Raw genomic sequence first — 15,761 nt, 5'->3', positions numbered from 1 at the left:
TGTAGGCTGTCATCAAACAGAGATGGACCACCTACTAGTTGCCTAGTTCACGGCATTTTTCTTTTCACTTGAGGCTGTCATAGGCAATTTGTTTGCAGAAATGTCACCAAAAATCTATTTATTGCATAAGATGGTGCTTCTGCTTGGAGGTTGGACATTTTTACCGAAGCCTTAAAAACATTTATTTTAAATTCACATCTGTTTAAGTCATAAGGAAAACAAATCCAGTTGAATTTGAGTCTTTTCAGTAAAAATCTCTTTTAATGTCCTATTAGGATTTGACCATTTACTGATAAGGATGCACATTTTCAGGGTGTTTACTTGCATTAAGAAGAGTACATATTTCTGTATTTATTCATTTTATTTATTTTTTTGCAAAGAAATGCAAAAATATCACCAAACAACCACAACAATGAGCAATTCCATGTGGAATAGATGAATCAGTAGACTTAAGTATTAAGTGTTCTTTTTTAATACTTTAATCATGACCGGAGATTTTTTAAAAAGTCTCTTTTTTTTCTTTTTAGAGAATTAGAAGTATTAAAGAAAACATAACTCAAAAAGTGACAGTGTAAAAAAACACCATACTGAATAATTTATTAATCTTGTTTCTTCTTAATGTGTTAACGTTATTTCAAAGCAGATCAATCTACTGCACCCTCCACACTTACTGTTACTGCTTCTGAAAATGAGTGGCCATCTGGTACTTTTCCACATGTTCATCCTTCATGTGTTCCTGTAAGCAGTGTTTCCTGTCCAGATGCTCAAATGTGGTTTTATCTGAAATGGTTTCTGTCAGTCGCAACAGTGTTTAGGTACCTTTTTAGATATTTGCATTTGTAATATGAGAGAAAATGTCCTTACCTAATATCCACCAGAAATAACCATTTTCCATTTTGAAAAGGAGTAATGGATCTTGCACTTCCGGAACCTTTCTGTGCCTCACTTTCTGTCCTATCTGTCGTTTGTGTTGGCAAGATAAACTTGAGTCATCACCCGGCTTCCCTCGCCACTGTATTTGAATGATTTTGTTACATTTGTTAAGCATAGTAATGTCTTAAAGTTAGACAGCAGCCCCCACTCATTTTCTGTTTACACCGTGATTCTACGTAAAGAATATGAACACAGAAAATATTGATGTGGATGTCATGGTGAAAGTGCCACACTTAATGTACAATAAACGGTGTGATGATCTCAGCTGCTGTTTCTGACCTCTTGTTAATGTGCAAGAGCATCGCATACACCTTGTTTGCTCCAAACCTTTTATATAGTTTTCTTCATGTGGTTTACAAAAGGTGGGATGGTGGGTGGCCATTGGGTTAGAATAACGGCACAGAGGCTTCCTAACATCCTGTGGCTAGTCGGTTGCTAGCATAACTCACGCACAGTTACATCTCATTACCTTCAACAAACAGCCGATTCATATATCTGGGGGGTTTCTGTATCCTACAGTCAGCGCTGGATACTTACAGTGTTGGGCTTTGTATTACAGCTGAATCATCTATTTACAGTGTGTGCTGATGGCAGCTGCAGCTGAAATAAGTCAAGACACTTGCAGAACATGTTCAAATCAAATGGTAAACCTGACTTTGCAATGTTTTTCATTTTAGTAACTAAAACATAATGTACAAGAAATTAAAAATATATTTCTATGTATATCTATTACTAGATAATTCTAGTGCTGATTAGAGTAGATGTCAGCAAAACATGCTAAATAAAATATTAATAATTTTCACAGAAAATGAAAATGGTACATTTAATGTTTGAGTGAGTGTAAAAGTCTCTGTATTTTGTAACTCCTATACAAATATTTTTCCCCGTGGTCAGGCGTTGAGGGACCAGTAGGCGTGGTAGAGGTGTGTTTGTAATAGGAAGGTGTAGGAGGTGTCAGCAGGACCAGTCTTCATCAGTCACCTCCTTTATATTGGGGGTCCTTTTTCCAAATCTTTCCTCTCAGATTTGATCCCGTCTGCCAGAGTTGCTTTTGCTCAGATGGCGTCAGAGACATAAAACAAACAACTCGTTCATCAGTCAGGTAGGTTTTCTTCTCCATAATTATTTCAAAGAGACTCTTTTGAAGTAATAATATGTAGCATTTGCTCCAAAGGTAGACATGACAAGGCACAAGGCACTATGTTGTGTTGCAGTATTCATGGGGACTTATCTTGTTTTTTGTGAATTTCTTATTTGTTGTGACTTACAAAAAATGCTTTTAATGATAGAACGTAAAATATATACAGATTGTGTATGTATGCAGGTTAAAAGTGTGCAGGTTGCTGCAACAAGTAAAACATTAGGCTATAGTGCTTAAAAAAAAATAAAGGCACACACAAGTTTTCGTGGTTCTCTAGTTTGATTATTCATAAATTTATAACAACAATTGGACATTTGTGGGATTTTTAGAGTTTTGGCTTCAGTGGTTTGTGCAGCTTTCTGTACCTTGAAAGGTATACCTTGTTTCACAGTTCAGTACAGTGATGCTTTGTTACTACTCACCGTACTTTCACTGGTTAACTCTGGATTTTCTACTCAAGTCTTGTTTCTTCCTGATAATTTAGAAACTTTGTTAGGCAAGCTTTTCAGTTACAAATTCAGGGCTGTTTTTGTAATATCTGTTAGAAAATTCTGTTTTAACTATGTAAATGTGCATACATGATTATTGCATGCAAAATCTGTCAAAATTTTATCTTTTAGATTATAGCATAGTTATTACTCAGTGTATCATTAATATAAAATAAATCAACTGCTATCCAACAACATATTCTCTTCTGCTTATTAAACTTTGTCCAAGTTACAGTCTGTTTAAAGAAGGTAAAAACTTTCAAAGAATATATCGACTATTTCCAAAACAGCTACACAACTGTGGTGCAGTGTTTCATGGCAAAATCCTACCCAACAAATACACTTGTCATAAATGTGACTGATGTAAAAATATGCTATCTGAAGAGTGTAAATGGTAACTCTGTGAATCTGGAGCAAACAAGATCAACAAGTACTCATCAAAAAGTACTCATATGATCAGAAAAGAATTGCTAGCAACTTAAACACATTAAAAAACATATAGATCTGTAATATTAATGATTTTCCTTTTTTCATCTGTAGGAGAGACCTGCCAAAGTCACCTCCAACAGCATCTCCTAAGAAGTAAAGAGGAAATACATTACTCTTTTGTATAACAGTTTTCCAAAAGTTATACAACATCCCTGCACAGCAGCCGTTGCAATATGTTAATTACCCTTGGACTTCTCTTACTTCTAACCCCATTCCCCTCCTTTCAAACCACGACCCTTGACAAAAGAGATGCTGCAGGAAGCAGTGTGACCAAAGCCAATACTGTTTTAACCTTCTCAAAACCAAAAACCACTGCTGCCCCTTCTAAACAGAGTTTGAACCCCACCCTAAAGCCAAACACTGTCACTGTGACAATTTTACCCACTGCAGGCTCTAACCAAAAATCAGCAGCCAATGCCGCAACAACCACCAAAAGCAAACTCAGTGTTGCAGTGGTTCAGACAACTCCACCATCACCAACAAAGGCTCCTAAAGCCACTGACATCAACACCAACAGAGACAAACACAAAGTCAACCAGACAGCTTCAGCTAAGCTGCTGTCACTTAGTGAAGAAAAAGCCAACAAAATCAAGCCTGAACCTACTGGAGTTCGCCAAGACCAGTCAACTATCACAAAGCTTTCCTCAGACAGTACTTTGAAAACCAGCAGAAACAAACTTCAACAATCTCACAATCAAACTACATCATCAAAATCTCCTTTAAGAAGTAATGAGAAGAATGCTGAGGACAAGTCCAATCACAATGTTCATTCTGTACTTCCCAGTGGCAGTAAGCCCACCAAAGACAGGGCTGCAACTGGTAACCAGACTGTTTTTGATATTCCCCTCACCACCGGTGATGAGAGGTCCAAAGACAAGTTAACTCCAAATGTTCCGTCTTTACATGCCAGTGGTGGCAAATCTTCACATGGCAAGACAACAGCCTCTGGTGACCAGACCATTGCTCATCACCCTAAAAGTGATGAGAAGTCCAAAGACAAATTAACTCAGAGCTTTCCATCTGTATCTACAACCATTAAAACTACAAACGTCAAATCTACAGTATCTACTAATCAGACAACTTTTGATAATTCTCCTCCTAGTGATGATAAAAAGTCTGAAGACATGTCTGCTTCAAATACTCTGCCTTTACCTTCCAATGGCACTAAAACTACTAAAAATAAGCATAAAGAGTCTGGACAGCAATCAGTTGTTGGTATCCACCTTCAGATCAATGACGAGAAGGCCAAAGACAAGCCTGGTGAAAGAGCTGGGGGTTTCAATAAAGACAAAGAAATGGGCACCACAACTATTACTCAGACTCCTTTAATCCAAACAATCAGCAACGACAGTGTTGGTCCTTCACAGCCCCTTAAAGTGGTCATCAGTTTCAATGGTGACTGGAGCCACACAAAGGAACAGGAGCTGACGTTAAAACCTGGTGCTCCACTGGTGATGACACATAGCATCAACCTGCTACCTGGTGGGTGTACAGGGGGATGTGAAGCTGAGGTGGCAGCTCTGAAAGGACGCCTGACCCGGCTGGAAAAAGAGATGTCCCTTCTAAAGGAGAAATGTAGCTATGCCTTAACAGTATTTTAAATCTAACATCAGATAATGCAGACTGGGTTTAATAATTGTGCTTCTTCTTTTTGCCAACCAGGTCCATGTTCTGCAAATTGCCCAAACGACTGTAGTGGCAAGGGGAAATGTGAGAAGGGGAAATGTATTTGCCATAAAGGATTTACAAGTCTTGACTGCAGTAAGTGCGCAAAAGATGCCGAGTGCTTTAAAGGTAAGAATACATTTGTTATGTTTCCAAAGTTTATTTTACTCCACCTCTAACTAACTTTAAACTTTTCCTGTTCCCAAGACAATAAGAAGGATTCAAATACAACCACTGAATCTATAAATGACAATGAAAAAGAGGCCCGTGGAGAAAAACCAGAGATCAAAAAGCTTCCTCCAACAACAAAGGAAGAAAGACCAGGGAAATTACCACCCCAAGATGATCCACGATCAAATATAACACTGAATAATGAGAATAAAACCAACAGCACAAATAGCAAGAATGAAAACAAAAACAAGCCTGTTGAGATGCCCAACACGAACAAGAATCAAGAAAAGAAATCCCCTGGCATAAACCGAAATTCAACAAGTCCACCAACAACGGACAAAAAAGCTCTAGAGTACAATACAACAATTAATCACCCCTCCAAAAAACCTGGAGGTTTAGGATCAGTGAAGGCTGTGAATATCTCCACCTCTAGCTTCACTATCACATGGTTAGCGCCACAACGTATGTTCAGGAATTTCACTGTGATCAGAAGAGAGCCTCGCACGGACAGTGACACTGATGACACTGAGGGGCTTGGAGGGGAGATTGTTGAAAAACACTTGACGTGTGGCACTAGAACATCAACTGAAGTGCCCAGTCAGAGCACCAACACAACGATCTCCTCTGGTAAAAGTGTTGAATGTAGAAGTAAAACTGAAACTAAGAGGATCTCAAGAGTGGTGCCTGGCAGCGCACGATCCTTCAAGTTCAGCAATCTCAAGGCAAACACACGTTATGTGGTCCATGTATTTGGCTCTACAGCAGACAGAAGATCCAAGATTCACAGAGTTACAGTAACCACAGGTGAGATATGAAATACAAGAAACATGGTTTGCAAATGGTTTCAAAACTCTCAAACTAGCTTTTGCTAAGAAGTAAACAGTGAAACACTAATCAATGAATAAAACTACTTGTTTCTATTCCCAGGTCCTGAGAAACCTACAGAACTGGTTTTTAGTAATGTAACAGAGTCCTCTCTGACTGTTTCTTGGACCAAACCAAACACCATATTCACAGGCTTTAGAGTAACATACATCAACATTGCAACAGGTTAGTCAAGCCAACTTTATAGACAAAGATATTGATTAAAACAAAAGAATAAAGTCAGTTTATATAGACAAACCCTGCAACATTAGCTACAGACTTGAAAGAGAGATAAATGTAATATGATGCTTGTGTTCATGTTGTCAGGGAAAAGCCAGTTTGTGTCTGTGGACTCTCACCAATCAAGTGTTGTTCTGTCTACCTTGTCTGCTGGATCATCTTACATTATCAGTGTTACCACAACCAAAAGAAACACTCAGAGTGATGATCTCACTTCAGTTATCACTACAGGTATGGAAAAAGAAGAACACCCAGTACACCTGGTATACAAGGTCAATTAACATGCTGTGAATGTTTTTTTTTTTTTTTTTTTTTTTCATAGTACCTGCTCCTCCAACACATCTCCAAGTCATCAATGTGACAGATAACACAGCTATGCTGCGTTGGACACCCAGCCTGGGGAAAGTAGACCGTTTCATTGTTAGCTATGGGTCTTCCAAGAGTGAGTTTGAACTGACAGCAAAAATAAGTGTAAGCATGGAATTTATTGATCCATCAATCAATTTTGTTTTGTTTTGTTTTGTTTTGTTTTGTATGTTTGTTTGCTTTATGAGTACAGCTCCAAATGTTACAGTAACAGTGATGCTGTCAGGAAATTCAGTGCAGTACCAGCTGAAAGGTTTACAGAGAGGAACTCTGTATAAGGTCAAAGTGCGGACCCAAAAGAACAACCTCCAGAGTATGGGAATATCTACTTCATTTACAACAGCAAATGGTGAGTAGAATAGGAATAACTGAAGACTTTAGAGTTTTACCTTCTTAAACTTAATCTTATGCACTTCTTCTGTTATCTAGTGGTTAAGGCCAGTGAAATTGGTGGTCGGTCTGCAGTGATTGCCTGGAGGACTTCTGCTGTTTTTAACAGCTACAGAGTCATCTATCAGATGGCAAAAGAGGAGGCAAAGGTGAGTGATTATCCTCTTTTGATTGGACCAATTTGACCAAATTAAGCTTCTACAAAAACACAACTTTCTGTGTTAGGAAGTCATCCTGGAGCCAACCATCACAGAGTATAAACTGACTGGCCTGATTCCTTCATCATCCTACTCTGTTGTGGTACAAGGCGAGAAAAATGGAAAGTATACATCACTTGTCACATCACAGTTCATCACTGGTAATTATTTTTTTCTCACTATTTAGATTAGTTAGAGCTAAATATTCATAATACTCTAAGGCACATGTTTTTTTGTCTTCCAGGAAAATTGCGCTTCCCTTTCCCTACTGAATGCTCACAAGAATTGCTAAATGGAGCTCTGGAGTCAGGGGAAGTGACCATCTACCCGCAAGGGAAAGAGGGGCGAGCAGTGAGAGTTTACTGTGACATGGAAACAGATGGAGGCGGATGGACGGTACAAGAAACTGCAGACATTTACTAAGCCAGTTGGTGAAACAGGATGCAAAATCAATTTGTGTGTTTTATAGGTTTTCCAGAGAAGGATGAATGGAAAAACCGATTTCTACAGAACCTGGAGTGAATATAAAGTTGGCTTTGGAAACCTGAGTGAAGAGTTCTGGCTAGGTATTGTTGGACATTCTTGCTCATTTGGATATCCAGATCACAATGTTGTATTTTAAAGAAAAAGAAATATGCAACCTAACGTCTTTTTCCTGTCTTTGGCCAGGAAATGAGATTCTGCACAACCTGACCAGTATCGGCCCTGTGAGCTTGAGAGTGGATTTGCAATCTGGAAATGACACAGCTTACGCTCGTTACGCCAACTTTTCTGTTGCTTCAGAAGGGAGAAACTATACTCTTACTGTATCTGGATACACAGGAACAGCAGGTGCATTTTACAGAAAACCCATGCCAAGCATAGTAGGGTTAAAAACTTTAAAATTCCAAGAATAGGCAAACATACAAACCTTCCATTCCAACCAAGTTTTTTTTTTTTTCTTTTAGTGACGTTGATTATTTTCAAGTTTAATAAATTATTAAGCAAAACAAAAATCGTTGTCCAAAAATTTTTTTTTGGAATTTGAAATTTCTCACGAAACCGCTTGCAATGTTGCTTAAAAAATTCTGTGTTTTTGCATTATTTTTGCCTTTATTATTATTACTTATGTATGGCACCTTATGTTTGAGAGTTTTGTTGTATTGTCCATGTTTGTCGTAAGTTACAGGCAAGCATGGTGTCCTTGGAAGTTTAAAAAAAACTTTATAGAAGAAACTGTAACAATATAGGGTTTTTCTTAAAGCCCTAAGAAAATCTGATATCAAGCAGGTTTGATATCAGATCTGTTGGATCTGATATCAAACAGATCCTAATTTAGATGCTTTTTTCTGCTAGGTGATTCAATGAAGTACCATAATGGCCGCCCATTCTCTACTCGAGACAAGGAACCAGACCCTCTGGGGATCCACTGTGCCAAGGCTTATGTGGGGGGCTGGTGGTACAAAAACTGCTATAAAGTCAACCTCAACGGCCTTTACGGCATGAACAGCAATAATCAGGTAACCAACTTTCTTCACATTTTTCAAATACTATGGGACTGCACATAGACCACGTCAGTGATTTTCTGTTTGTTTTTATTTATAGGGAATTGTCTGGATAGACTGGAAAGGCAAAGACTCGTCCATTCCCTTCTCTGAGATGAAGTTCAGACCTTCTCGGTTCTCCCCTGCAACTCATGGCTAAAGATGCTTCAAGCTCCAAGACTTGTACACATCTGCATCTGCATGTCTATTCCTACAATAAATTCCATGTAGGATTTTTTTCAGATACTATTGGAACACTCAGTGTATTTGGTTCAGTTTGAAAGGTGTATTTTTATTTTTATTTTTTTGAGCTATGGAAAATAAAAAAGAGAGTTGATGAGTAGCTCATTGCATCTGAATACTAAAGAAACCTTTTGCTTGAATATGATTTTATCTGTTTTACCTCTAATAAATCTCTGTGTACCACACACATTAATCCCACTATTACTGTATTATTATGCACTGTCAATTGGAATAAATATTGCTTAAGTGGGTTTCGCATGTTGTTTTTTCGCATTTAAAAAAAAAAAAAAACCCAGAGCTATCTTCCAGAAAAATGCACAGCACTGAGCTAAGCATCAGCCTGACTGACATGTTGACAGAGGTATGTTTTAATACCCTTCAACACATCCTGACTGAGTTTATAAGGTCATTGACCTAAAAAAATATTTAACTATCCTTGATTCGAGTGTAAACACTGACAGCTTATCAAACTGAGAAGTATAAAGCAGACCAGTAATCTACTGGTCTGCTTTTTAAAGCAGGGGATGTGTGAGAGAAGACATAATGGGAGTAGAAATATCACTGGTCAGTGTTGGAGCATTATTTTTTCTTGCGTTGCTCCTTTTGGTACTGATTACTAGTCAACGAAACACTCAATCGCAAGGAAAGGATAAAAATAGTAAGTACGCTGGGAAACTCTATTTACTGTGTGAATACTTCATACATATGTTCATGTTGATTTAATGATTCAACCTTACCTTTTTTCTCTTCTAAAATTTGAAAGGAGTAAAAATTGGACTTCTGCAGCATCTGTATCAGTTTGTTCGCAGTTCTTCAAAACCTTGTCTCCCCGGGCCCCCGAGTCGCTTCCTCATTGGCAACATGATGGAACTGACACACGATCACTTACCCATTCACCTGACCAATCTGGGCCAACGCTATGGAAGCATCTACCGCTTAAAATGTGGAAAAACAAGTAATTGTCCACACAACGGTAACATAGCTTTTCTGCATCTGATAGACATGTAACCTTTCATTTTTACTCTGTGTGTTAAGCCATGGTGGTGCTCAACAGTTGTGAAGTCATCAGAGAAGCACTGGTGAAGAAATGGTCTGATTTTGCTGGGCGACCAATGTCCTACACAGGCAAGATATTCTTCAGTTTTCTTGATAGACATACATTATCTCAATGAATTAGAAAGTAATTGAAATGCTGTTTGTTCAGTATTTCAGCTCAAACAGGGAAACTCGATTTTTTCACACACACAAGGTCACCTTTTCTTTAGTTTTTCTGTTAATTTGAACCATTTTTCTGGCCCATTAAGAACAAGGACTTTTCACAGTGTAAGTAGCTGCCTATGGAAGATGAAGTCAGCATGTCCATTAACCTTGTCAGCACAAGTATGAAGTGCTTTAAAATGTCCTGGTAGGCAGCGGGGTTAAACTTGAATAAATGCCAGCAAAAAACATGGCTTTTTGAACTTTTAGTTTAATGAAAAATTGTGTTTTGTCTGAAAAGACAAAGTCAAGGCCTTTGCCAAGATAAGATGTATCTGGTGTCCCAGATTTAGGAGTGAATTAACTCAAGGAGAGCAAACGCTCATGTGATGTGAACATATGTGTGTGGTGGCTCTTGAAGAACTGACTCCAGCTGCAGTCCGCACCCTGTGAACATCCAAACTCAAAACTGTCTTTGCTTCCAAATCCTATCAACACTGTTGTTGTTCTTGTTGCTGGTTCACCTTTTTTTCACAAATGTTTTTCTTCTACTAAAGTTTTCAATTATATGCTTGGGTACAGCGTTCTAAACAACCATCTTCTTTATCTATTAAGTATTCTGGCTTACCCTCTTTTAATTATTTATTCCCTTTTTAGTCTGTTATGTTTACTCCTTTTATTAGCTGTAGCAGTTTTCAAAGTGAAATGTTCATAATTCTCCACTCTGTATAAGAATGTACATAGCTGAGTTTAACTTTGGAATTGTAGTCACTATGTTCCCTGATATTTTCTTCACACTTGAGACAGGAGACAGTGTATCTGGAGGAGGGCGTAACATCTCTCTGGGAGATTACACCGAGGAGTGGAGGGCACACCGGCGTCTCGTCCATAGTGCCTTGCAGCGCTGCTGCCAGCAGTCTTTACATGGGGTGATTGAGAGACAGGCCTTGCATTTGAGAAAGGTACAGAAAACAAGGACAGGTCCAGGGAGACCAAACCAAATGCAGGGGAATTTCCAATGTTACACAACCTGATAAAGCATGGCCTGTTTATCTTTCAGGTTCTGATGGACTATCAAGAGAGCGCTGTTGACCTCTCAGAAGATTTTACTGTGGCAGCCAGTAACGTCATCACCACTTTAGCTTTCGGAAAAGAAGTGGGTCTCCTTTCTCCTGCTGTTTATTTTAAGCTCTTGAGTACTCAAGACAGTTTATAAAATGTGCTTCAATGAACAGCTGTGATTGTGCCAGAGCTGAAATTGGTTGTTTGTTTGTGTTGGGGAGAGAGCAAAGTTTCTGTTTGAATAGTTGTTTTTAGTGGCAAGGATTGCAAAAAGATGGTCACGTAGTCCATTCTACCTTAGAGCTCAGTGTATATCCTTTTTTTCTAGTATGACAAGACGTCACCAGAGCTGCAGGAGCTGCACAGCTGCCTGAACAAGATTGTTGCCCTGTGGGGTTCCTCGTGGATTTCAGCCCTGGATTCCTTTCCACTGCTGAGAGTCAGTAAATATTTAACATTATGACTGACTGTCAGAGGGTTATAAAAGCACATTTCATTCATAAATTCGTGTATTATTTCGTCTCTTAAAGAAATTACCAAATCCCGTGTTTGCTCGTCTTCTCAAAGAGGTGGCCAGGAGGGATGCCATCATAAAACAACATCTTAACAGTTACAAGGTTGATGAATTTCAAAAATAGATAAAGCATGTGTATGTTTTGTAACTGACACCCTTTTACTGGTTTATAATCCTATTCATACCAAAGTTTTCTGCAGTTTTTGCCACAAACCTTTTCATTTCACATGTCCATGCATGAGTGTGTACCTTCTGATCCAACATCTATAGAAACAATGTAGAGGTGCAACCATGACACTTTTAGATAAATACATATAAAAGGAAAATAAATGTTTGATCATAGGCTGAAGAAATTATTAATTATTAATTTAATTATCATTATTCATGTTCAAATGCAAGAGCCAACACACAGAAACAGCAGCACAATACATACAGTAACGGCAGGTAGGTAGGTTAGCAAACTTAAATAATAGACTGACTGAATGACAGACAATAATAACCAATAATACATTTTCTTTTACAAAATATTTATGAATGACACATAAATATGGTGATGTTAGCTAGTTCGAAAACAATAAAATAGACTAAAATTTTACTAACTAAAAAAGGTTAATCTCAATTAACAGACTTGGATGATGTATCCAAGTCTGTTTAAGTATTATGTTTTTGTTATTTTTGTCCTTCTACATTCTTTTTGCAGGCACAAAACAAAATAAACGAGGATGCTATAACAGGACTCCTCCTCCAAGGCCTTGACAAACATCAAAGCACAGAAAATGGAGAGGTATTTACCTTTGTTAAGTGCCAGGAAATATTAAAAGGAAGATATTTATAGAAATCCAAAAGTTTTAAGTAGGCAGAACTTAATCTGCAAACAAACTGTAGACACGTTCTCTTCTCCAGCTCCTGACTGACATTCATGTCCACATGGCGACTGTGGATCTCCTCATTGGTGGAACAGAGACAACAGCAGCTTGGCTCAACTGGACCGTGGCCTTCCTCCTGCATAGACCAGAGGCATAGGAAACTTTTATTATTAATATTCTTAATACCATTTACACATCTTACAGGTTGTGTCTGTGTCTCGTCTCTTATTTTTTATTGTTTAGGTGCAGACCAGCGTATATGAGGAGCTGTGCAGAGTTTTAGAGGAGCGCTATCCAAAATACAGTGACAGACACAGACTTCCTGTGTTGTCCTCTCTGATCAGTGAGATGCTCAGACTCAGGCCGGTTGCTCCTTTGGCCGTCCCACACAGAGCCATCAGGGACAGCAGGTTAGCTCAGCTACAATGATATAATGTGATAGTGACTCAATGCATTTGTTTATGATATGGGCTCATGGTGAGTTAAAATTTTCTTTAGATATTTGAATAGTGGCTATTTAGTACTCTAATATTTTTTACAGAGGGGGTGACAGATTAAAAAGTGGCTGATGAACCAGGTTTCTTCTGAAATTCTGACAAATAAATTTGTCTAACCTGAGTGACACGTCTTTCCCATTTTGAAAAATAGCTGTTATGTCACCTTTATTGATACTGTAAGATGTTTCAGTAAAACTTTCTTAACGTAGAATTTAATAACTCAACTGAATTACACAAAGGTTACAAATTTTCTAAATTTGATTTTGCTGGTTTTGTTGCTGCAATAGAATATTTATTTAAGTCATTCATTTTAATTTATTTGTCAATGTATCAATGTGTCAATGCATGTCACTTTTTGGAAACTCAACACCTTTACCTTTTCGTTTGCATTCATTACTTTTTCTGCTGTACTCTACTTGTAATTTGACTCTGATTTTAAACTCATGTGCAGCATTGCAGGTTATTTCATCCCGAAGAACACAGTCATCATTCCTAATCTTTTTGGAGCGCATCACGACCCAGCAGTTTGGTCCGAGCCGTACAGCTTCAAACCTGGTACAGCTTTATTTCCCCAGCTACAGCGTTCTGCCTGACCTGGCTCAGCAGTTTTTATTTTGCATCTGTTATTTTTGCTTTCAGAGCGCTTTCAGGAGGGAGGTGGCAGCTCCACTCGCTTCCTGATGCCTTTTGGAGGGGGTGCTCGGCTCTGCCTGGGGGAGTCTGTTGCCAAAATTGAGCTCTTTCTGTTCACTGCTTACTTGCTGAGGGATTTCCAGTTTGTCCTTCCTCAGAATGAATGCTCCCTGCCTGACCTCAGGGGGGTTGCCAGTGTTGTGCTTAAGATCAAGGCCTATAAAGTTGTGGCATGTCCTAGGCCTTGAACTAGTCCTTGGGTAGTAATCTGAACAAGTTTCATTGCTGTTAATGTTTTTCTTTTGTTGTATTTGAGTCAGAAGGAGTTTCTTAACAAATTCAGCATGTGGATCAAACTTCTGGAAAGTACAGAGCAGCAAAAATGTCTGGCCTTAACCTCTGTATAGCAAAGCACATGGATCCATATGTATCTGATTATGTCCAGGAGACTCTAATTTTGAAACAATTATGGCACCACCAAGTGGACAAACACTGTACATGCATGTTGCTTACCATTTGCGTTTTCCTTTTTACTCCAATGTTCTGAAAAGAGTTTTATGGGGTAAATCTCACAAAGACGAAGAAGGGGAAGTCATACTTTAAGAAAATGATTCATATTTTTCTTTATTTTGTTCACCAAATGTCATCAGGTTGAATAAAGTAAGTAGGGATATTTATAAGAACATGGGAAACAAATCTAAATTTGGTAAAATAATATGATCAAAGTTATTCAAAATGAGTGAACTTATATTTACACTTGAGGAACAGCTATTTATCTTTTAATATTAAGTTTTGCCTATGTTGAAGATTTCAGAAGTCAGTGGCTCAAAAATAAGCTTCAAATAAACCAAAACCATAACTAAATTTTCCATGTCTTTTAGTAGAGTAAAAACCACACCTAATTATATATTATTTTACAAGCATGGCTCACCTAAACTTACAAACAATGCAGGAATTTTATTTTATTTTTTTCAAGTTATGTCATGTGTTTATTACCAGAGTTACAGCTCAAAATCTAGCTTTATATAATTCCCAAACGGCTCCTGTGTTGAGAGTAAACTTCTGTTGAATCTGGAGTCTCTATGAATTATGATTGTGGCTGGCTTTCAGAAAAGTCTTAAAGTGAATAATAAAGGAGAAAATAAATTCAGCTATTTTTATTTAACAGATGTTGAAAACCCCACTCCAGCAGAGGATACTGATGAACTTCTGTGTTCCCTCAATATATTTATAGAATTTATTCCCTACAAAAATAACAAAGGCATATCAAAAGGAAAACTGAAATGCTTCAGTAACTGGTAAAAAATCCATCTGTTTGCTTTACGAAACTCATCATTACCAAGAAACTGATATGGAAATGTCAACCCAGAATGGTGAGTTTAAAGCCTCTGCCAGTTATAGGACAACAGTGCTTTAATGTGTACAAAGGTTGAGCTTTGCTCTCTTTCCTGTAGATGGGCTGGAGGAAGTGTTCACTGCAGTTGATGAGTCAATGTCACTTTGATGCAGGAACACTTAATCTCTCAGACTTGGAGACAGACTAGAGTGGACACTGAATAATAATAATAATAATAATAATAATAATAATAATAATAATAATAATAATAATAATAATAATAATAATAATAATAATAATAATAATAATAATAATAATAGAAAATCACTGGCTGCAAAGAGTGTTCCACAAAATGCAACATCCTTACTAGTAATTGAGAAAATAATGTTAAACAATCTGAATCTGTAAGGGAGATGAAAGTTTTGCCTGACTTCTATATTTTTGTTGTACATTTACATCAAAGACAAGTGCTGCAGAAGGAGATCTCACTTTGATCTCTGTGGTTACTTGGTTAAAGAAATGTAAAAAAAAAAAAAAAAAAAAAAAAGAAGAAGAAAACCTTCACCCTAATTTGGTATGGAAGTTAGGTTGATCATAGTCAAATTTAAAGAAAGAATAACTAAAATAGCTATCAGAGCTGGTCACTAAATGGTAATAGCTTGTTGTTCAATAAGCTTCTTCCCCCAGTTTTCATTAGCCCTGATGAAATGACCTTGTTTGTGCACAGAGAAGGTTCACCCTGCATCAAAATTTTAACGCTCTTTTAAATGTACAGTTTTAGTCATTCGTCTTGGCCTGATAATAGGTGCAGCTGCAGTTGAATTTGGCAGATACGTGAAATGGAAACAGATATAGTGCAGGCATTACCTCTAATAGAGAACTACTATACTAAGCTCCCAATTTTAAATAATATTTTGAATGGCATAATTACTACTCTTTATCTTGA

The 15,761-nt window shown here is 37.7% G+C and overlaps 2 protein-coding genes across 3 annotated transcripts; both read left to right on the top strand.

Annotated features, from left to right (window-relative positions):
* The first annotated feature begins 1,842 nt into the window (after positions 1–1,842).
* Positions 1,843–8,961, top strand: tnxba (tenascin XBa). 2 transcript variants are annotated; one of them, XM_044117560.1, is made up of 15 exons: positions 1,843–2,035; positions 3,103–4,626; positions 4,714–4,845; positions 4,924–5,691; positions 5,815–5,937; positions 6,079–6,222; positions 6,314–6,433; positions 6,551–6,706; positions 6,787–6,896; positions 6,973–7,105; positions 7,189–7,340; positions 7,414–7,510; positions 7,614–7,775; positions 8,280–8,443; positions 8,529–8,961. In XM_044117560.1, the coding sequence occupies exons 2-15, from the start codon at positions 3,225–3,227 to the stop codon at positions 8,625–8,627; spliced, it is 3,762 nt and encodes a 1,253-aa protein (XP_043973495.1). In that variant the 5' UTR covers positions 1,843–2,035; positions 3,103–3,224; the 3' UTR covers positions 8,628–8,961. The 2 variants fall into 2 exon arrangements, with proteins under 2 accessions (XP_043973495.1, XP_043973496.1); XM_044117561.1 differs by lacking the exon at positions 1,843–2,035 and having other exon boundaries at positions 2,740–4,626.
* A 269-nt stretch (positions 8,962–9,230) lies between these two features.
* Positions 9,231–15,008, top strand: LOC122831408 (steroid 21-hydroxylase). Its single transcript, XM_044117559.1, has 12 exons — positions 9,231–9,368; positions 9,474–9,665; positions 9,746–9,835; positions 10,715–10,869; positions 10,968–11,063; positions 11,298–11,408; positions 11,500–11,586; positions 12,184–12,267; positions 12,387–12,500; positions 12,593–12,759; positions 13,298–13,401; positions 13,486–15,008. Exons 1-12 carry the CDS (start codon positions 9,254–9,256, stop codon positions 13,725–13,727), a joined length of 1,557 nt encoding a protein of 518 aa, XP_043973494.1. The 5' UTR covers positions 9,231–9,253; the 3' UTR covers positions 13,728–15,008.
* Positions 15,009–15,761: the final 753 nt, after the last annotated feature.

The sequence above is a fragment of the Gambusia affinis genome, linkage group LG05 (genome assembly GCF_019740435.1).
Source record: "Gambusia affinis linkage group LG05, SWU_Gaff_1.0, whole genome shotgun sequence".
Lineage (NCBI taxonomy): Eukaryota > Metazoa > Chordata > Actinopteri > Cyprinodontiformes > Poeciliidae > Gambusia > Gambusia affinis.
The sequence above is the reverse complement of the archived record's forward strand: the minus strand, read 5'-3'. Positions and strand labels throughout refer to the sequence as shown.